At 39.6% G+C, this 22,500-nt stretch overlaps 2 protein-coding genes across 3 annotated transcripts in view; one reads left to right on the forward strand and one right to left on the reverse strand.

The window, feature by feature from the left end:
• The window catches only part of LOC138044029 (xaa-Pro aminopeptidase 1-like), a 16,002-nt gene extending 768 nt beyond the window's left edge, over window positions 1-15,234 (forward strand). For both annotated transcript variants that reach the window (XM_068890615.1, XM_068890616.1), the window contains 22 exons: window positions 484-547; window positions 883-987; window positions 1,542-1,582; window positions 2,367-2,418; window positions 2,795-2,817; window positions 3,504-3,630; window positions 4,200-4,295; window positions 4,742-4,823; window positions 5,411-5,567; window positions 7,484-7,528; window positions 7,900-7,989; window positions 8,532-8,641; window positions 9,164-9,241; window positions 9,754-9,825; window positions 9,920-9,980; window positions 10,442-10,511; window positions 10,745-10,849; window positions 11,560-11,631; window positions 11,874-11,950; window positions 12,041-12,088; window positions 14,069-14,119; window positions 14,713-15,234. In XM_068890615.1, coding sequence (XP_068746716.1) covers window positions 484-547; window positions 883-987; window positions 1,542-1,582; window positions 2,367-2,418; window positions 2,795-2,817; window positions 3,504-3,630; window positions 4,200-4,295; window positions 4,742-4,823; window positions 5,411-5,567; window positions 7,484-7,528; window positions 7,900-7,989; window positions 8,532-8,641; window positions 9,164-9,241; window positions 9,754-9,825; window positions 9,920-9,980; window positions 10,442-10,511; window positions 10,745-10,849; window positions 11,560-11,631; window positions 11,874-11,950; window positions 12,041-12,088; window positions 14,069-14,119; window positions 14,713-14,832 — 1,746 coding nt within the window. In that variant the 3' untranslated portion in view covers window positions 14,833-15,234. The remainder of the gene's footprint in view (window positions 1-483; window positions 548-882; window positions 988-1,541; window positions 1,583-2,366; window positions 2,419-2,794; window positions 2,818-3,503; window positions 3,631-4,199; window positions 4,296-4,741; window positions 4,824-5,410; window positions 5,568-7,483; window positions 7,529-7,899; window positions 7,990-8,531; window positions 8,642-9,163; window positions 9,242-9,753; window positions 9,826-9,919; window positions 9,981-10,441; window positions 10,512-10,744; window positions 10,850-11,559; window positions 11,632-11,873; window positions 11,951-12,040; window positions 12,089-14,068; window positions 14,120-14,712) is intronic.
• An 86-nt stretch (window positions 15,235-15,320) lies between these two features.
• LOC138044033 (uncharacterized) overlaps window positions 15,321-22,500 on the reverse strand; it is a 7,902-nt gene continuing 722 nt past the window's right edge. Inside the window, exons 3-6 of the mRNA XM_068890626.1 lie at window positions 21,277-21,375; window positions 18,986-19,158; window positions 16,657-16,755; window positions 15,321-16,163 (exon numbers count right to left, since the gene is read on the reverse strand). Coding sequence (XP_068746727.1) covers window positions 16,059-16,163; window positions 16,657-16,755; window positions 18,986-19,158; window positions 21,277-21,375 — 476 coding nt within the window. The 3' untranslated portion in view covers window positions 15,321-16,058. The remainder of the gene's footprint in view (window positions 16,164-16,656; window positions 16,756-18,985; window positions 19,159-21,276; window positions 21,376-22,500) is intronic.

The raw sequence follows: 22,500 nt of genomic DNA on the forward strand, positions 1-22,500 counted from the left end.
CACCAGCGTATCTCAGCGAACTCATTACTCAAAAGACTGTCTCTAGATACAGTCTAAGATCGTCTAGTGAATTTTTATTGCAGCCACCCAGAACAAAAACTCTACCCACACTTGGTGATAGTTTTACTGCAGCTGCGCCAGCGTTGTGGAATAAATTATCTAATGCTGTCCGCTGTGAAATAGTGTACAGTCTTTTAAAAGATTATTGAATTAAATTATTATTTTGAAGGTGTTAAATAAACTTAGTCCTTCTAAATGCCTGGTCTGGTACTCAGTCAGTTCTGTCAAATGGAAAGCGTCCTTAGACTTGATTTTAGCAAGCTCCATTTGTTTAAATGCAGACTGAAAGCAGACGGTGGAAAAACTCAAACCCTCTATTTATGCTAACCTTAGGCCTAATTAGACCTAGAACATTACGTGTATGTTGGAATTGTACAATCCTGCTTTGAAGTTACAGAGGCCTCGTTCTTGACATCTTTTCAGAATGAATACTTGGCCTCGTGTGACTTGAGGAGAGAATTTATATCTGGCTTCAGTGGTTCATCGGGTAAGTTAAAATAAAGTGAACACACTCTGATACCTCTATAAGCGTTATATTACACAATTAATTATGTGTTGCAAGTCCAAATTTAGCTTCTTTGTGTGCAGGGCTGCATTTGAAGAATTGCAAGGGATGCCTGAGGGTACAGCTGTTCCAGGAACTGAAGGGGGTTTGTTAGAGGCTTGGCATGGAAGAATGGTGGCAGGGGACATTTTTGTCCTCAAGGAAATGTTAAGAGGCGGGTTGTTTGAAAATAAGGGGAAATTGTTATGAAATTGTAGTCGTGGAAAAGGTTATGTTTCATTTCCCATTCAGTTTCCTGTTTTTTGGGTAATTTTTAGGTACTGCTGTTGTCACAGATACCAAGGCTGCCCTATGGACAGATGGGCGGTATTATCTTCAGGCTGAGAACCAGCTGGATTCCAACTGGATATTGATGAAGGATGGTAAATATTAAGTGCAAACAACCTGTAAAATGGTGGATCCCTTTATAGCGCAGCAGCAATTTTTTTAGCAACCTCTGTTGAAAAACTAGTACCCAAGAAGGAAAATCAGAAGCCATTTATATGTATAAATTGTATTTTTGTCACTGACTGACAAAAATTTGGTGGCACAGGATTATTCTGAGATTGTGCATTCCAAACAATGTCAAGCACAGAGTTTAGCTTTTTCTTGGTCAACACATACACTGGGCATGAAAAGGAACAAAATGATATTACAATGTTGCTAAAACCAGGGCACACAAAGATATATTATAATAACTTCTAATGTAGATCTTCTGTCAGTTTTGATGTCACAGTTTTATATACCAGTAATGACATATATAACACCATGTATAATCTCATCATAGAGCAGGCAACTCTCTAGTTATTGTGACACCTTCATCTGGATTCAAGAGTGTCCACTATAAACATGAGAGAGATGTGACTGTAAAGGAACACTTGTCTGCCTTTAATAGAATGGTGAAAGAGGTGATTTTCCATGAAGCTTTCCTTTTCAGGGCTTCCTGACACACCATCTCAAGAAGAATGGCTTATTCAGGTAATTCCTTTCCACAATTGGCTGTTAATGTTGATGATATTCTGCGAGTGAAGACTAGAAGTACATGTACTGTACATACATGTATTTAATTCCACGCATTTTGTAAATAACACAAAAACCTATTACTAGTCAAGAAGTATCCAAAGGAAAAACAAAGTGAACTCATATGTGGCCCTGAGCGCATTATGATGATGATTATTTAACAATTATTATTCCATGAGCACACGTTGGATATGAGATGGTAAATAGCCAATGAGGTGCATAGGGCCAAGTTGGCTATAACCAGTCTCATATCCAACAAGCGCGAATGGGATAATTGTTTTATTAAATTCCTTAAACTCCAAAAGTTTGGAAGTACGAAATATGAACGAAAAAAGAGAGAAAATCCGAGTGAAATTGAAAAAACTTGATGAAGATGCGATGTTGTGTAATACCTGGTGGTCAGACAGACTCAGGCTCATCACAAATTATTTCTTACCTTTCCGAGTACTTCTACATCGGAATCGATCCAAACTTTCCACAAAAAAGTTTTTTTTGCTTTATTCAGAGAGAAATTTTGCTTTCCGGGGAAAATAATTTTAGCTTGGCAACGCTGAGCGCAATCATTTGCCATAAATTATAAGGTCAAACTAAGGTATATGAGCTGATAACCCAGATTGAGTAAACCAATCAGAGCACTAGAAATGCATTATCCGAGGTTGAGAATTTAATAAAATCTTATCCACTGTACAAAGTATTGTTATCGTAATTATATAACTATTAACACTATTGTATTTATTTGTAGGAATTGCCAACTGGATCAAAGGTTGGAGTTGACCCTTGGGTCATTACACATGGTATAAACAAAATTTAGTATGTTTTTGCATTCATAATTTAATAATGGGCTTTCACCCCTTAACTAGCCCCCGTTGATAAGTATCACCTGGAAACAGTCTGGAGTGAAATCTCTAACTGTCCTTCTTCAAAAGAGAGGGAATCAGTTAAAATTTTATTGAATTTCATTCAACCATTAAAAATATTTTGTTCATGTCGATATTTTAAGAGATTGTGGATGGATAGGTGGGGATGATTTTAATTTAATCTTTGTGACTTAAATTTTCCTTTAGGAGAGTAGTAAAAAGTAAAGTAAAAAGTAAATAAGTATCAAAATTCTAATGACTAAAATAATAATTTAATAACTCTATCTGAAAGTCTTAAAATTATTTCTTTCAGGGTTATGGCACAAAATGCATCAGGTATTGAATTGATTCTACCTATAAAAGTATTTGTAATACTATTATTGTTAGTATATTATAGTGTTTCCTCTTCTTTATTTTTTCACTGCTGTGGTTTGCCTAAATCTGGATCTCTAGTTCACTTATGGCCAGAAATGCATATGGGCCTAATTAGATTCACGCCCATTTGACATCCAAAACAAAGCGTCTCTTTATGTCTAAGCCTTTGCTCCATGCACCTATTTCCAACAATAAGTTAAGAGTAAAGGGTGACATTATTTTTAGCTTAGGGTAAATGTAGATGCTTATATCCTTACTTGAAGAGCAGCATTTGGGAGACACCTTGTGACGTCAATTGTGTGTATTCCCAGAGACACAAGTGATGTTGAAGTTGCAGAAAAGGGCAAGGGGACACTTCGTGACACTTATTGAAATCCATGTTCATCTAATGAGGGGCATTACTGGACATAGGGTTTGGCACAAAATGCATTGGGTTTTGAACTGATTCTACTTATAAAAGAATTTGTAATATTATCATTGTTAGTGTAATAGTGTTTCTTCTTCTCTTTTTCGCACTGCTGTCTGTTGGCTAGATCTGCGCGGAGTTTGAATGACTTCCAAATCCTACTGTCTGGATTGGGGAATTTTGAATATAATCTAAACGGGCAAAATTCATAGACCCTCAATCCAAATTCATTTATTTGCAGGAGTTGTTGTCAGCAGGCTTATCATTAGTTTTCACAGAGAAAAATCTAGTTGATCTGGTTTGGGAAGATCATGACCGACCCGATCCACCCAATGAAGGACTCATGGTGTTAGATATCTCTTTTACAGGTTATACATGTTCTATCAAACAATAATAATGAGTTAAATAAGTAATACATTGAGCCAACTTAATTTAATGGCCTGCATCCATTCTTAATATCAGAAAGTCATAGGTTTGACTTAATTCTCCTTTTACAAGTGCTGAGATTTCTTTCAAGTTTGCCCAAGTTTACATTTAATAAACACATAATATTATTATGACTGTTGTTGGTCAAAATGATATTCACCCGCCTTGAGTCACAATTCCATTGTTTCCTATCCCTAATAATGAACAATTATGTTACAAGACAAAGGAAATAGAGACTCAAACTAGGTTAAAATTATTTTGACCAGAAGTTCATATTGATATGCAACATTACATGAGTTTAAAACTTAAACTAATTTTCATGAAATGCCCAAGCAAGCATTTTGTGGTTGATTCAACGCTCCAGACATAACTGTTGTTAAGAACGTTTTTGCTATTTTAGGTATTAGTTTTTACTTCAAATAATCACCATACATTTTACATGTACCTATACAGGCTGACTTTCTGTTCAGAGCTTTTGTAATATACAGCTTCATTTAACGTTTTAATATAGGTAAAAGTTGGCATGATAAAGTCCAAGAAGTCAGGATGACTCTTGCGAAAAAGAAGGCTGATGTACTGGTGGTGACAGCATTGGATGAAATTGCTTGTAAGAATATTGTTTAACTCTTTTGCTCCTTATGGGATCCCCATTGATGGGTAAAATTGTCTGGCATTTGAGTAGAATCCATCAGTGGCCTTTAGGAGGGAAAAGTTTAATGTAACTAACTGAGCTGATCTCTTCATACCAGAAGAATATGCAGTGTTACAGTAGTAAGTTCCTGCTCTTCAATGCTGTTTTCAGGAATATGAAGATTTTGAAGTGCAACCTACATTGGTACTTTTACTTGTTACAGCCACCAATCTTGTTTGCAGAAATAGTTGAAGAACTGGGTAAAAAAAACTGACTATATTCCAAAATCCAGTAGTATTCCAATTCTGTCCAGAGTATCCTAAATAAGTGCAGCCTTAGTAAACTAGACGTTTGTGTAGCGAACTGAACTTTCCTGCAGTAGGTCCCTGACTTTACTGTTGTCCTTTACTTGTTGTTACTAGGGCTGTTCAACTTGCGAGGCTCCGATGTAGATTTCAATCCAGTCTTCTTTGCTTATGTCATGATTAAACAAGATGAAATAATGTAAGTTATCTTTGATGCTGTTGAAGTATGTTTTTGACTGATGCTATTATGGCTGCATCCACAAGCAAATACAGGAGTCACAACAAGGTACAAAATCAATCAGTTGAATTGGCTGTAATCCCCTCATATCCATCAAGTTCAAGTCTGTTGAATTATGACTGTTGTTTCATACGAAAATCACAAATTTTGAAACTTTCAAAAACCCTTTGCTCTTTTTAGGTAACTTGTAAAGTTAAATTCTCTACCATTATTTTTAGTTACCACATTTTCAGAACATGGTATTGTCACTCATAAAATCAACATACTGTTATAGCTGCAGCAATTTAAAAAATGGACGACTTATCATCTGGAGGGGTGCTGTGCTATTTAGTCTTAGTAAATGAACAGGTAATATGAGATTAGGGCTGGACTGAGCTTCTTCAAACTCAGCCATGATCACTACCAACTTAACAGTACCATGTAGACAGCTGCATGTTTGATGTTATGCTTGGTCTCATCAGTCAGTAATGGTGTAAGCAGGCAGCAGCAAGGAGGGAAGAACAGGTGTATTTGATCAATTTCACTGGCAGCACTATTTCTTTCGACAGGTTGTTCATAGATGCATCCAAAATTGACAAAGCAGTTTGCAAGCATCTTGGCTTGGACAGTTCAGATGACTTTAGCAATACAAAAGTGACTGTGTGTCCATATGAGGGAATATGGGCTGCTGTAAATGAAACTGCTAAGAGTGGAAGCCGAATTTGGGTATGATTAATTTAATATTCAGTTAGGAACTAACTTAATAATTTTTTCCTATTACAACCGCTTCACAATGAAGACTATTTGCCAGCCACAAATTAAAAGCTATTCTGGCTAAGATGAAATATTTTGCCACTGACAGTCTCCTACAAATACTATTTGCAGACGGTGTGTTGACTTGGGGGTAACCATGCATTTGTCAAGAGATAATTAAGCCTCAATTTGGAAAAGAATGCAATATATTGCTTTGTATTTTAAAGCTTTTTACAAATGTTGTTAATTATCTTCGAAAAATGCGTGGTTACACCCAATTTTCTTTTGTTTCAATAACACTTGTTAAGATCTGCTTTTCCCACATATTCAGTAAACCGCGTAAAAATACCTCTGAATTAGTAGGCACCGTCCTTAATGCGCGTTCAAAACCTTGACAAAAACTTGAGAATCGGAAATTCATTGTTTGGAAGAACAAGTCGACAAGAACCAGAACCAAATGGCGGGAAAAATTATGCGCTACCGCGCATCCGGCGCCTGGAAAACATCTGTTTCGCTCGAGTCCGTTAGGTTCCTACGTCGACATTCGTATGGGTTAGAAGAACATCTTGAATGCATTTCGCGTTGTGGGCGAAATGTCAACCAGGCACAAACTCAACAAAACAACTTTTTACCACAATTGCTTGTAATCTTGAAATCTGATTGGTTATTTTGCTTTGTCGATAAAAGTCTAGACAACGCTGCTCGCATCATGCTCACGTAAATGTGTCACGCAATAGGAACAGCCAATCAGGAACGCTCATTTTGGGAATAACCCAATCAGATTGCAAAAAGGTTATAGACAACGCTTGCTCTTTCTTTTTGTCATGATCTTGGTCACGCTCTGAAGTAAACATTTTCGCTGGCGTTGAATATTGTGGTAAAAAAACAAATGAAATGTGGTTCAGCGTTGTCTGTACTCTTGTCGACAACGATATTCGTCATTACAGTGGTCAAAATTTGCTTTGGACTCAATCGGCGCACAACATTTTGACCACTGTGACGACGAACATCGTTGTCGACAAGAGTACAGACAACGCTGAACCACATTCGATTTGTTAACTTTAATTGTACCGTTTGGCGAACACTATATCATCTGGTGGCCAAACAATGTGCGAAACAGGGTTGGTGAAAAAGAGAGGAAAAAGATAAGATAAAGAAAAAAACACTATTGAAAACTTACGCGAGTGGTACTCCTGTAGGGCGAGAAACTTAGCATTAAACGACGAACCCCGCGAGCGATTACAAGGAAACAAGAGAACAGACAACGCTGAACCACATTCGATTTGTTAACTTTAATTGTACCGTTTGGCGAACACTATATCATCTGGTGGCCAAACAATGTGCGAAACAGGGTTGGTGAAAAAGAGAGGAAAAAGATAAGATAAAGAAAAAAACACTATTGAAAACTTACGCGAGTGGTACTCCTGTAGGGCGTGAAACTTAGCATTAAGCAACAAACCCTGCGAGCGATTACAAGGAAACCCCAGGAAAGGTGGAGGGGGGGGGGGGGGGGGTACTCTCCGAAAAATTGGGTGGGGGTGTGAGGCCCGCTTCTTGAAACCCTTACCCTATTTCAGACCAAAATGTACGATTTTTCCAACCCCATTTCAAACCTGACGAAACATTTGATACCCTATTTCTGACCTCTTTTAGCTGTTACACGGTTGGCGTAACAATTTAAGAAGGGCTTTTGTTGACAGTCTTATCGCCTAATGATGAAGAAGTAGCTTCTTCTAAAAAAACATACCCAATTCAAGACTTGAGTGCACAAACCATACGCTATTTCAGACAAAAATGGTCCAAGCCCCTTGAACTAACGCAGCGATAATATGCAAAATTTGCGGGTCTAGATCCGTTGCAATGCAATCAATGTTTTTCATTATTTGCAGCTAAGCTCATCGTCCAGTGCAGCATTAGCAAGACTTTCTCCAAAGGTAAATTTCAACTCAATACGGCCAACCTACACTAGTCACAAACTATTCAAGGTGTCGATACTGCTTTGCAGGTTACTCTTAGGTTAAGGTCTGTAAAGGCTTCAGTCAGGCTTTAGCGATAAAATTTGTAAAAGGCCAGGTTTTTGAGGCCTTAGTATCGTTTGCACTAAATCTCACTCGCTCAGCTTATGATAGTCTGATCGGCATGAAGACAGTTAACAAACTTCAGTAGTCTAGCCAAATGCATAGGAAACTTGATAAGTGTTAACGGCGGCGACCAAAACTACGGGGAACTCTGAAAAAAGAACAGAATGGCTTAATTCGGACGCGTGATTCGTAGTTATTTAAGATTCTTCTTGCGTGTTTTGCAGAGTCGTCTTATTTCTGAACCGTCGTCTCCTTTGGCGCGCAGCAAGGCAATCAAGAATGCTGTAGAGATTGAAGGAATGAGACAAGCGCATGTGAGTTCACTTTGAAGATGAGCTCCTAGGGTCTGGATGCTTCCCATCTCCTTGGAGCGAAAGAGAGCGAGAGATAGGAAATGAAATCCTAGGAAAAAGGCTTTCACTTAGACGGTCCTCTTGTTCCCTTAAGTTGGCACATCCAAAGCAATGTCCATTGACTTAATTAAACTCCCATCCTTCTGCCAATTGCCAAACAATGACAGTTAGAAGAAGGAAGATTCAAGGTTTGCTTCAAAATGCCAAATTTAAAGTGTAGATGTGGGCCTTAGATGCGGAGTACCAGTCTCGTTCTTCCTCTGTTTCGATTTCTTGATAGCTTTCTTAGTTTGAACACGTTTGATTTGTCGGAACGACGGTTAGAGAACTTTGAGATACCCGTTGAAACGTCTCTGCTTAGATCTTCACTGCTTGGTTGTAAAAGATGGGACGTTTCGTTTAGTATTGCCATGTTTACAAGGTGATACGATGATCTATCCAAGTTCCCATTGATTCAGTGGTATAGCATCCTAACTTGTAATCGTAAGGTTTTTTCTTCTAAGATACGTGACGCGGTTGCTCTTTGTGAGTATTTCTCATGGTTGGAGCAAGAAGTCCCAAAAGACGAACTCACCGAAATCACCGGTGCAACGAAACTCGAAGAACTAAGAAGGTAATACGCTTGAGGGCCTCTTGTAATCAATGCTATACTCCTTTGTTCTCGAAATGAATTATACACCTTAATGTTCGAAAATGATCCCCGAGTTTTTTGTTTTCCCGTTCCTTTGAGTACTTTAATATTGTTCTCAACCATGAGTATACTGTCTATGTTCCCTGGTTCCTTAAACCCTTGGGTGAACTTTAAATTTAAAAAGCTGTTCACGTCGATACTTCTGCATTTTCACATGAGATTTGTGAACTGACGTGAGTGTCAAAAGCCGCGTTAGAGCTCCCGTTTCCTTTCCACTTAGCTGGATCCAATGGTGGATCAAAAAACTGGATCTACTTCCACACCTTTGTAAGAAAGGAAGAGATACTCGATCGATAATCCTTAACTCAGTTGTGCCTTTTGGCGATATGATTTGTCCGTTTGGTGCACCCGCGCCAACATTTGTTGACTTAATGGGAAGAGTGCATGTTTCCTCCAGCCAAGTGAGTTTCTTCTAGTCTCTTTTTTTATATTTCGTTTGAACAGGGAACAAGAAAACTTCGTCAGCCTTAGCTTTGAAACCATTTCGGCTGTGGGTTCCAACGGGGCTATCATCCACTACAGGTAGTTTGGTATACTTTTAATTTAGGCCTTACTATCAAACTGTTTATCGTGCAGTCATTTTCATGTTGATTTTCCTTTTTCGTCATTGTCAACGTCATGATCATCATAACGTATACTTAAATGGCGGCCATTTTGGAATAAGGTGTATGAGATAACGCATCTCGCATGCGCGAGCCAAACATGTTTGATACACCTGGCCAAACGAACCAAACATCATGCACCAAACAAACATGAGAACAAAAGAAATACATGTTTGATGTTGTTTGATCGAATGTTTGATGGAGTTCAAACACGATCAAACATCATCAAACAAGGTGGCCAAACAGTAAAATGTTTGATCACCAAACAATGCTTGATGATGTTTGGTCGTCAAACATTTCCCGTTTGGCCAGGGCTTAAGGGTTTCAATTGTTTTAGTGCTCGTTTGGTCGATTTTCATTACGTAGTTTGTGAGGCAGTTTACTTCTGAAGATGAAGGTTGTTTTAAAGGTTTATTTTGTGTTCATTTTCAGACCAGCTGAAGAGACTGATCGATTGATAACTAACCAAGAGCTGTACTTATGTGACTCTGGGGCACAGTTTAAGTAACCACCGATCCTTTCCTATTTCTCACCCTTTTGGCTTTTAATTATAATTTAATATTTGGACAATGATGAGATCATTTCTCCCTTAAACTAGAGATGGTACTACCGATGTTACTCGCACTTGGCATTTTGGAGTCCCTACGAAGTGGGAACGGGTGAGTTGCAATTTCGATAATATATACAACTAGGAGCCGTCTTGCTAATGACGATGGAATCGTTTGACATACAGTACTGAAAGCCGGACTCTCGTGCGCGAGATAACATGCATTGCCGTACCTTAAAAACGTATTTGACCGCCACACAAGGGCCTAAAGCAAAAAAAGATACAACTAAATGAATGAAGATTTTCGGCTGGAGATAAATAGGCGCTTCTTCAAATCTTTCCGCAATGTTTTTAATTTTGCGTCCGATTTTCAATAGTTGTACCCTTACCCCGCTTATTGCTTCAGCGGATGAAAATAGGTGATCCATCTGGACAGGATATCATTCTGTTTACAAAAATATTTTCCGCCACACTTCAAAAGAATCCTTCGTTTTGGTTGTCACATTAATAACATTGAGTTACGCAAATGACATCTCTATCAGACTATGGGTATTTTTTTGGTTGTCTTTGAAGGAGTGTTTTACAAGGGTGCTTAAAGGTCATATTGCGCTCGCACAGGCTGTGTTTCCAAACAAGACAACAGGTGAGACCGACCCACTTTTCACCTCTCCCGTTTCCAGTTCTGTTTAGCCAGTTAATCGCAATAAATCATTACTTCATTTAACCAACTTCATTTTGCTACTTCTTAATTTACAGTATTGCATCCCCACATTAGACTTTGTCGAATTCAAGCGTCTTTTTTCCGGTTTTATTGGTAGAAAACCTTTCGCAGCAGCGACGTCAGTAAACAAGAATGGTTTTTCTGTTTTTACTCAGGGCACAGACTGGATACTTTAGCTCGCATGGCCTTGTGGGACGCTGGACTGGATTACTTACATGGGACAGGGCACGGGATCGGCTCATTTCTAAATGTACACGAAGGTGAATGTGTCAACTCTCTCCTTTGTCCTCGATTGTGGTTCAGAGTTCCTCTGCGCAACTTTTCAAAATTTCTTTGGCGCTTGGCTATTGAATGGCTGAGTCTCTTCCTGACTCGAGCCATATTCTCTGCCAAGTAATGGCAAATCCCCAATGACCTGCAAGCGTTTGGTTTTGATTGGTTGATGTATATTGCTGGCGTTGTTCTGTTTGGCCAAGGTTGCCTTTTTTTTATTTCACACGACGCATTGTCCAAATTTGTAACCCGCAGAACATCAACATCTACGTCTACAGGTTCCAGCACTCGGCAAAGTCCCTTTTTGACTTATGGCTGTTTCTGCTTAGGTGAACTCATGTGCTATAAGCCGTTTTTAGAGACATCACTACAAGCCGGCCACTTCTGCTTCATGGAGAGAACAGAACAGCCACAACGCCGGAGACTCCATCCCGTACTCTTATCGAATAATGTGTGCAGTTCTTTAACGTCTCACAGAGTTTATGAACAAGGGTTATGAGGCGTGGCCAGCTTCGGTTTATGGTTATGATCCGAGAAAACTTGAAAGTCTAACCATTTGTAGATGAAATAGCAAAGGCAGCACTTTCTCCTCAGTTCTTTTAAGCCGGATCCCGAGTGTTAATCCGGCCGGCACATTCATTTCTTCTGAGTTATTTTGTGGATCTAGTTAGTCTGATTTTTGTACTATATTTTCCAGGCCCCCAAAGTATAAGCTACCGAAGCAGACAAAATGAGGCTCCGCTAGAAGCCGGTATGATGGTCACTGACGGTAAGTCCAAGACAATGAAGCTTGCGTTATTGCTTGCAGCATCACAGCTTAAATTATAAATGGTCTGATGTGTTGGTCATTACAAGCTGACGTTTTCCAACTTTGCAGACACTTGACTACCTTATATAGTGTATGCGATCCCAGCTAAAGTGCAATATTAGTTATATTGTGATTGTGAACATCTTCGTTGGGTTATGTGTTTGTATAGAAGGAATTTTGACAGTCTGTTTTTGTTTGTACAGAGCCTGGCTATTATGAAGATGGCGCATTTGGTATCCGTATCGAGAGTGTGTTGCTTGTGAAGCCGGTTGAGTTAGAAGTAAGTTAAGATGGATACTTAACAATCACAATACTGCTTCCACACGCTTTCGTCACTCAAACCTTACGTTGAGTTATTCGGTTTTTGTAGAACAACTTCAAGAATCGAGGATACTTGGGCTTTGAACCGATAACTTTGGTAAGCATTCTGTAAGAGAGCCTTTTTTTTCTTGATATGCCGTGCTCGTGGTAACCAACATAACTATATGCATATTGGGACAGCACTTTCCAGAAAGTTAACAAATTGTTCATGCGTATATAGAGTTGCTATGTACTCGGGAAAAAAGTGCTCTTTACACTTTCCAAGTGTTGACCTCATCGGCTGACTCGTCCCCAGTCGTCTTTTGTATGCGAGAGTGTACAGCATAATCGTAAATTTGCTTAAGGCGCACGCAAGGGAGAATGGGAAGGGACGAGAAAAGAGAGTCTGCAAAAGCCTTGTGTGCTTAACACTATCGCCTGACATCTCGAGCTAAACACTGAAATGTGCATCCAATGTTGTAATATATTTTACAATTATGCTGTGAAAAATTTAATTGTTAACGAGTTTTAGTATAAGTACAGAGGTGGTTATTGAAAATTTTCTGCACTAATTGGTTGCACTTGAAGTGACTCTTACGCGATAATCGCCTAAGCGATTTTTTTCAAAACGGCTGTAAGCCGTTTTATCGAGGTGACAGACGAAGAAATTAATTGTTTTAATGAAAATGTATATTTTTTAAATAATCACCTATGTAATTATACTAGAACAATTATTCATCTCAGGCTCGGTAAAAAAAAACCTCGACTTCGTCTCGGCTTTTCAGTATTCACCGATATTCGCCATTAATTATCTTGAGCCACTCCAAGCTGTGCCATTGACCTATGTTTCCATGGCCATTACAGCGTCTAAGACTATAGACGATAATGATATCAACTCCCGGGTGTTGTAAGAGAAACTTTTCCATCGCCGGCCTTAACCATTTGCAGGGCTCGAAATTGCGACTCACTGGTCGCCAATGCGACCAAAAATTGAATGCTGGCGACTAGATTTTCAGAACTGGTCGCCAACTGGCGAATCACATTTTGTCTTTAACCCAGGATAAACAGTAGACAACTTCTGTATTTGAATCTTTATATGATGAAATCATTCGGAATTGGTAGCGAGAACACGACTCACCTTCCCTTTCCCACGAAAAACTTACGTCTCAATACTACAAGAAAATCGGTTTCACACACTATAAATCAATAGCACAAAATGTACTTCGCTACTTCGATAACCGCGTGGTCGCACTTAAACACCATGTGCTTCTTGTCTGTTACGTGAGTTTTTTGCGGCCGGACGACAAAGATTCAGCCAGAAGGTTAATTGAAAATTTAAATCCATGGTCAGTTGTGAATGCTAGAGACGGAGATTTAGCCAAATTACCGAAGGATCTCCTCGGAACTAGCTTGATATTGAGTGAGTGAGGAAAGGATAGATAAGAGAGTAATAAAGCATGACAAGAATTTGTCATGACAAGAATTCGAAATTAACGGAAAGTAGGTTGGGGAACTTGTCCCCTCTGTTAGAAAGCGGACACCTGCAAAATTGACTACACAAGGTGTAAAATAGGTGGAGACAAATATTGGTAGAAAATACTTTAAGAAACCAAGTTCCTCTGATTCTAGAGGCTACTGAAACCGCGGAGCCGCAATAGTATTGTGTTTACTCGCAATAAAGGTAAGTTGCTTGCCACGCAAGCCGTAGGAGAATAAATAACTACGTTTTGAAGAGGTTAAAGGACCCATGTTTGCCTTGCTACGGAAAACACGGACTTAAAATGTTCTGTACTTCGGTCCATTTAAAATAACCGTAAAGAACACCATCACCAAACGACAGACAAAAGCCGAAAACAACAGTGGCTTTAGAGGTCTTTCTCGTGCTGTTTTTTTTTTCCTGGGTGTTTTATAATTACGACTTTCCTTGCATGCAAAGTAACATTTAAAATCATGTTCTTACGTAAGTCATATATTAAGTAAGTTGGCGACCAAAGTTTGTGATCTGGCGACCAAATTTTTCCCATTAGTCGCCAGCTGGCACCTGGGCAAAAAAATTAATTTTGAGCCCTGATTTGGTTTCGATCTCGTGTTTCTACAGTTTCCAATCCAAACCAAGCTTCTTCTGCCGTCCATGTTAACATCTGAGGAGGTAGGTAAACCTCTTTGTTAAGTTGTAATGCCTTTGAGTGGCGAGGGTTATCTCGACTCCATAAGGTACTCACGCAAATCGAATCAAAATCGGACTAAATGCCTAAAACTCACCAAACCGTCCTTTTTGTTTCACTTCTGAGTGATTTAAGTGACTCAATCTTCAACTCCCCCTAAATTTCAAATCCCTCTCAACAGAATTTTCTTGAAAGAACGTCCGTTGCATTCGCCGATAGAGCAATGAAGTTCGTTACAAACAACAAGAATCGCTGTTGATCATATCGAATAAGGGCCGCGTTTTTGTTGACAATAGTAGCGGGCGAATTTTCGAGAGGCGATCGACAGGGCTTTGTTTTCCTCATAGATATCCATATTAAAGAATGATGAAGTGCGCTTCCGCAGTGTTGATTGGTGAGGGTCATCTTTGTGGCCGTAATATTATGTTAAACAAGTTGAACTACGCGCTTCAAATATTTGTTTATAAATACAGGATAGAACTTGTTTAATTGGCAGAAAAATGTAGCTTATATCCTTACAAAGGATTCAAAACATACAGCTGACGTTATCTAACATTTGGAGAACTTTGCTTTCCAGATCGATTGGATAAACTGGTACCACGGTTTATGCGCAGAAAAAGTTGGCGCGGCGTTACGAGAGCAAGGGCGCACAAGCGCACTGAACTGGCTCTTGAAGGAAACAGTACCTCTAGGGTGATTGGAAACCCTGAGAATTTGCTGCACAGGCCCCCCTCCAAGACCATAGGATTATTTTGATCAGTACTGAAATCGAGCCAATGAAAAACCACTAAAGCCCGAGGAAGACTGAATTCAGTACAGAAAGACATACAAGAATGGGGGCAAGGTAACGCGCCAGAGAGATCGGCGGAGGGTAGTGCAATGTTTTGTTAACGATGAAATTTAAAAAAATGACCATGTAGCCGAAGTCAGTTTTTAAAACAGGACCAATAGTTTGAGTTTTTATCGTAGCGCATCTGATTTCGTCGTACAAAGCAACAATTTTACTTCCAGTCGGTATGCCACTTTCAATAGACCTTTTTCGCTTGTACATTTTGTTTTCCCAATACAGACCATGTGATAATACTCAGGAGATTTGGTCCTTTGTTTTGTTCATTAAAAATAGTGCATGCAGACATATTCATGCTTGCATGCACTCTTTTTAATGAGCAAAACAAAGGACCAATCCTCCTGAATATTATCACATGATTTGTATTGGGAAAACAAAATGTACGAGCGAAAAAGGTCTATTGCGCAGGTCACTTTGCTTGTCACACAATTATGGATAATTGCGTGACGAAGGAAAAGCAAGATAGGAGTCCATCAAACGACATAGTTTCTCTCTACCCACGTATACAAGTGGGTACTGATAACACACTCCCTGCGAGGATGGGGACTAACCGTATGATTAAATTGCCTTTTTTTAGGGGAGGGGGGGGGGGGGTTGGGAGACGAGGCAATAATCTCAGTTGTTTTGAAAGGGCTATGTCACGCAAAATGATGTAATGTAACAACTCCCAAAATGCTCAAAAAGCAGAATAAAACATATTAATGAAGACTCAAAACTGTTGAACAACATAAAAGAACTACAGCAAAAGGAAAGAGAAGCATGGATGGACACAAGTGGACAAGATTGAAACGGATTGCATTTCGGTAATCTTGAAAAAAGAGGGCCCGAAAAAAGGTCGTTTTTGCTCAGAATCATCTTGTTCGTAATGTACCGATAATTTTATTAGTAAAGGAATTCCATATTACCAATTTCGTGATAAACGAAAGATTTTCTTTAAAACACCCCAAAATAATGTGACATAGCCCTTTTAAGGTCGTTAGGCACCGCTTTTCCTATCGAGTGACGCCTTAAAGAAATAGAATACAAGATACAGCGTTTTGCTAAAATATTGGGACTTCACTTCTTTAATAAGATCGTTAGTCACTGAGATACACTACAAAGACAGCGTCCATATTGCTTCTTACTCCAGCGGCAAGCACTCCATGCATGATATCATCATCACCAAGGTAGAACAACGCTACCTAAAAATAAGGCATTGCTGGATTAACTCTTTCAATCATACTTCCATTTCCCCATCCTGCGAAGCAAGTGTTTCCGTGGGGAAACATGCAACATGTCCATGTTTTGGTGAGTGAAAATTGGGGCGGACACTTTTCGCCTCATTTTTCGCCCGGTCAAAACATCTACCCCACGGAAACGCTATTTCCACTCACACCTTAGTATCGTTCTGTGGAGCAAAGAGGCTAATTCCGAGACTTAAAATCAGGTACAAGTGCGATTTTTTTTCTTTATATTATCGTTTGGTAAAAAGGTTTACGGATAAACATTAGAAGTAGAAATTGTGTGACTTTTCGGTCCCTGATATACCAGCATCATTATCAAGGGAAAAGTTAATGTTTCCTGGTATGTGAAAGCGATGAAAGATTGTCCCACTTTTGAGTAGCTATCACCCCCGCGCAATAGTGGGACAAATACTGTCATTAAAGACCAATGACTCAGACAGTCATAACTTACTCTTTTGTTGTTTTTTGATACGAAGGCCTCAATGTACGCTTCAGTTGCTTCCTTTGCGTCATCACGGTTGGTTAACATGTCCTGAATGTATAACCCTGTCTTTTAATTAAAATAAGAAAATAAAACCCTTAATAAGACATTTTGTTTGAATCCTTGCTTCAGTTCACCTAACATGAATCTCAGTCCAAGCGGAAAAATATTTCCTGCCGTTATTGTAATAATTTCAAGTTCAAGTCGTTCGGCTTGGAAAGTGTGTATTATCATTCCAGGAAGAAAAGGTTAGTATGAACGCGTGGATATTTGGAGAGAAAACTAAAAGGGCATCACCTCAAATATGGTCATTTCACGTCGTTGTCAAGGCGAGAACGGCCTAAAAATACACATACATACATACTTCATTGAACACTCCCCATAGGGGCTTTTCAGGGTCAATGAAACAAAAACCAGGAAACGCCAGAACAGAATAACAGACCCAACAACTGCTTAGAATCCCAGCTGGCCGGAGGCAAACCCGGGATCCCCGGATCTCAAGGCAAGCGCACTAACCTGTACAACGCACGAAAGGGGAGTGAAGAACATTTGTATATGTTCATTAAAATCATTTTATTGTGCCGTTGTCACAGCCACCGGTCATCTTGCTTCATTTCCCAATTTGTCCAATGACAACAACACCGGACGTAGCGAGTACATGCATCCGGCGCAAAGCGCGGAAGAGCAAGTTTGAGGATGAGTCTCGATTTGGATTAACAATTGGCCGAGAATGTGGCAGACATTTATGGAATGCCGTTTATATCAAACATACTTCTTGTCATACATAAACTTCTTGTCATATATAAAACTTATTGGTCTCCAAATACAACATCTTAACTTATACATAAAACTTGCTAAAAAATTGTCACGCCATATATAAAATATAACTTGTCACGCAATACGCCTATTGGAACCCAGTACCTAGCCAAAGGGCGAGAACGAGGCGATGAACTTGAATTTCTATGAAGTTGCGTGAAACGCTTTGACAAATAACTCAGAAACTCTGTAAGACCTGAGAACTGGTGAGGTGCTTTACGAATCTGCGTGGGGTGGGGAAAATGGGGAAGAGTCGGGTTGCAAATGATTTTTTTTTTTTTGGCTTACAAAAAAGGTCTTCAAAAGTTGTGGCAGACAGACAAATCCGACGACAGGGTAGGGCATTTGAACACTATTTTGGCTCGAGGGGGCGAGAATTTAAACGATCCATTCGTCAAAAGTTGAAATGCCCGTGGTTTGCCCGTGGGGGGTGGGGGGGGATGTTGAAGTTTTGAGTTGATCGGTGCATAAACCTGACAAGTTCATCTCTCTTATAATTAATACTCCAGAGGTGGTTTGACGCGGTCTGAAAAGAGCTTGAAGTGTGGTGGATTGCAGATGAGATCTCAGGGGTTATCCAGGGCAGCTGGTCTCCCCGGATATACTTCTTTTTGTATGGTATCTGCTGGTCCACTACATCGATGAACAGCTGGTACCAGTGTTCACAAATATCATCAATGTTATCGAAGATATATGTAGTATGCCAGGGGATTTTACCAAGATCAGCTAGGAAACGATCATTTTCGAAGCCCTTCATACTGCGACATTCAATGAGCTTAGGTTGAGGTCTAGTGGTCTTCTGCTTCCGTATAGCAGAGATCAAATCATGATCACTAAGGCCCAGCCTCATTATTCTACTTGTAGCAAATCGTTCCAGGTTGCTGGCAATAAGGACATCAGTGACGCAGAGCTGTTGAAATGATCACTTCGCGTAACTTAGGCTGCCGACGGTGATTGCCTCACTTTGCTCTAATAATCGAGACAGTGACTCATTTATGCCCTATGTCCCTCTTTGCCTTTCCACTATGTTTGGTCTCTAAGACCATCAATAAGACTTGATAGTCTCTCAACGAGGTGTCTGTGAGAGTTCATCTTCCTAATCCTTGGTCACTCAAGTCCATCGCCTCGTTCTCGCCCTTTGGCGCGGTACTGGGTACCAATAGGCGTATTGCGTGACAAGCTATATTTTATATATGGCGTGACACCTTTTATATTTTCAAACAAGTTTTATGTATATGCTAAGATGTTTTATTAAAAGACCAATAAGTTTTATATATTTAATGATAAGTTTTATATATGACATTGACAAGAAGTATTTTTGATACAAACTGCATTCCATAGATATTGCTTTAGCCATTTTTTTTCCCTAGGAATAAAAGAACACCTAAAAAGACAGAAAAGGATGAGAAGAGACAAAATAAATATTCAAGTACTTCCAACAAGAAGAAAGACAGTAGGAACTCTGAAACTCTCGGTTTCTTACCATAAAATCATCAGGATCTGTCATTTTCTGCTTTATACTGCTTAAATCTTCCTGAGTTTCAAAAGGTCCGTCACTGAGAAATGTCAATTTCCACTCATTGAGGAAGCGGTCAATGTCTTCATACTTTGTTCTCAGATATTCACGAAGCGCCTCTTTCGCTTCGAATTCAAGCTCTGAGGAAACCGTGCAAATGAAGTATTACGTTCTAAGTGAAAGTCAATCTCGTACCCACAGTCCTCAGGCTTTTTGGTCAGCGGGTGAGCGCCCGGAGAGACTCTGGGTGCTTTACCATTATGCCGGACCATCTGGTCGGAGACCAGTGAAACTGACCAAGAAAAAATGGAAGGGTTACGTTTATACAAACGTTGGCCGTGTAGCAGTTATATTTAAACAGAGTTACAGTCAAACTAAGTGAAGCGTACCCCTCAAGATTGCATTAATGAACTGATTATTTGAAACTTGAACCCGCTAGTCGTTTCAAGAATGCAATAATGAATTGATTATTCGAATATTGAACTCGCTCGCTCGATCCAAGAATACGGCTAAATTCGCTAACGGCTTCCGTTTTCGAAAAATCAATTCACTGTTGCGACTAGTAGGTTTCAAACCTACTAGTCTTTTCTAGGATGCAATACTGAATCGATTTTTCGGAAACGGAACCCGTTAGCCGTATTCTTGGATCGAACGAGCGAGTTCAATATTCGAATAATCAATTCATTATTGCATTCTTGAAACGACTAGCGGGTTCAAGTTTCAAATAATCAGTTCATTAATGCAATCTTGAGGGGTACGCTTCACTTGGTTTGACTGTAAATGAATAGAGTGTAATGTGTAGTGCTAGATTTTCTATCCCATATGAACCATGTGAGCGTTAGCCCTACTGATGGAAATGGGACCACACAAAGACAGAGAAAAACTCTGACCAGGGTGGGAATTGAACTAACGGGAATTGAAGTGAGCTAACGCTCACATGGTTCATATGGGATAGAAAATCTAGCACTACAAATTACACTCTATACCTTTAACTCTGTTTAAAATATAAGTGCTACACGGCTACGTTTGTATAAACGTAACCTTTCCTTGTACTTGTACATGTTCATTGTGGGCTAACGCTCACATGGTTCATATGGGATAGAAAATCTAGCACTACACATTACACTCTATTCATTTAACTCTCAAGAAAAAATGGAACTACAATTTTCAACAAAAGTCAATTTCCAACCGGACCGAAGCGTTCTATTTACGTTTCCACCGAAATTTCGGTTTCATCACAATGAAACTGCCGCTGGAAACGAGAATTTTTGTAAATGGAACGGCACGTTTCGGTCGGAGCGGACGGACCGGTCAAAGAGGACCACCTCCAGCGGTGGTCCCAAATATTCCGGTCGGACCGAACCGAAACGGACTTTTCCATTTGACTTCAGCCCGAAATTTCCAGAAATTTTTGCTTAATGGAAAGCACCCCGTAAAACCGTAAAGCGCCAAAGCTTGGACATGCGCAAAACCGTGAAATTATCCCTTTAAGCTGGTGATTAAATAACACCACTTTACCCTACCTGCAACCCTTGAACGTGAGTAATGGCTGACCGTGAAATCCAAAACTTACACTCTCAAACTAAACAGCCTTAGGATAAAAATCAAACACTCTTTCAATTTCTTTTGATCATAGTAGCACTTTAAATATATATGAAATTTCGTGTATGCTCTATCACGAAAATATTACATATTCGCAAATATCGAAAGTACTATAATACCCTTTGTTCGTCCCTCCACAATTTTGCATCAGCAATGTTTCCCCAAGAGAAAATAACAAGATCTGCCTCTGACTTAGGGGTCTTTATACATAATGCATAAGACCCCAAAAACAATGCTTAAGCAAAATTTTGGAGGGACAAGCAAAGAGTGATATGGTATTTTTTATGTCAACGTGAAATTATATATGAAATAAAGCATACATTAAACTATGGATATGAAATCAAGTAAACCTATGATCCTCGCAGTTATGAACGCAATATTAGCAATTGCGTTGAAAAGAGCCTGGAAATTTCAGGACTTCAACCGGGGCACCTGTATCACGAGGTCAAGGGTTCAAACCCGTAGAGGAGCGGTATGAATTTCCTAAGTTTTAAGAATTTCGTTCGCATCCCGGCTAAACAATACTCTTGCATAAAGAAGAGGTCTTCAAAGCCCAATTTCTGCAGGTGTAGCCAAAACGTTTATCAGGTACGTTTATGTCGCTAACATCTTGGTTCCCTGAATAACAGCCGCGGGACTGAACTCGGGGTGCTTACGTTCTTTGGATGCGATGCTTTTGTAATAGGTTCCTGTGTTGTATCCGTCGTTAAAGAATTTCTTCAAGTTCGTAACATAATCGGGCTCGGTGACGCTCCCTGAATACGAAAAGATAAAAGTGCAAAGGGTCATTAAGACGTCCAGTGTTAACATGATCTTTTTACCTTGAAGTCGCCATTTGCTGGCCTGACATGAATTATATCCCCGACTAGGCTTCGTCCCAGGCTGTTTATCTTATACGCGAGCTTTGAAATAAATCCCTGACCAACGCGGACAAGAAGAAAGACCCATCAGTTTTTGCCACATCCTGAAAAACGTTGACACCCAGGTATAATGTTTGACTTAAACGAAAAAAGAAGAGCATTAGCTGTCGGCAGCGACGTCTTTTTGTATTGGAAATTGTAACAAAAAAACCTATGCTCGATCGATCGTACCTTGCACATGCATGTACACGGTGTGATGCCGTGCGAGAAGAAAGAGAAAGCCTTCTCTAATTTTATCCTTATTTACTTCACGCGCGTTCCGTCAATGGCTAACGAAGAATCAGCAAAAACGCAAGGCCGCGAGGGATGCAGGAGAGTGTTATCATTTTTGGTCAGTTTTGTGGACCTTGCTTCTTAGCGTTGTGTAGTCAGTTGATAGTTGTTAAAAATTTGGTCGCGATTTCAAAAGAGAATCAACGCTATGTCAGTGTTCAGGGTCACCCAACGAGAATATAGTTCAAAACCACTTAAACATAGCATTGTTAAACGTATTTTAGTATTTAAACGGTATATATAGGCATTTTTATCCCCTAAAAATTTTTCATCTGTTCAGATTTCCTAGCTGAAAGTCTTGTGATCCGAAATTATAGGGATCAAAACTTACCTTTTCGAAAATTTCAGTCAGAAAAAAGGCTCCCGAAAATTCTAGGGGACCTTTTTAGGGTAAAAATCGGGATCCAAAATCCGTTAGAAATGGGCAATTATACCATGTTCTAGATGTTCGAAAATCCTAGGACAGGCAGGCAAGCAAGAAATTTTACAGCAAATGTTTCGAAAATTCTGGATCTCAAATCGTCTTCCGAACAGATATTTTCCGAAAATTGACGTTGGGTGCCCCTGAGTGTTGGTCTTTTCAAATTCGTCTTGCCCAATAGTAGTGGTGAACTTCTTGATCAATGCCGATCAATCTGAATGCAGGTTAGCAACAACTTGAAACTTGTATAATTGAATGCGCTCTAT

Source organism: Montipora capricornis, chromosome 3 (genome assembly GCF_036669925.1).
Source record: "Montipora capricornis isolate CH-2021 chromosome 3, ASM3666992v2, whole genome shotgun sequence".
Lineage (NCBI taxonomy): Eukaryota > Metazoa > Cnidaria > Anthozoa > Scleractinia > Acroporidae > Montipora > Montipora capricornis.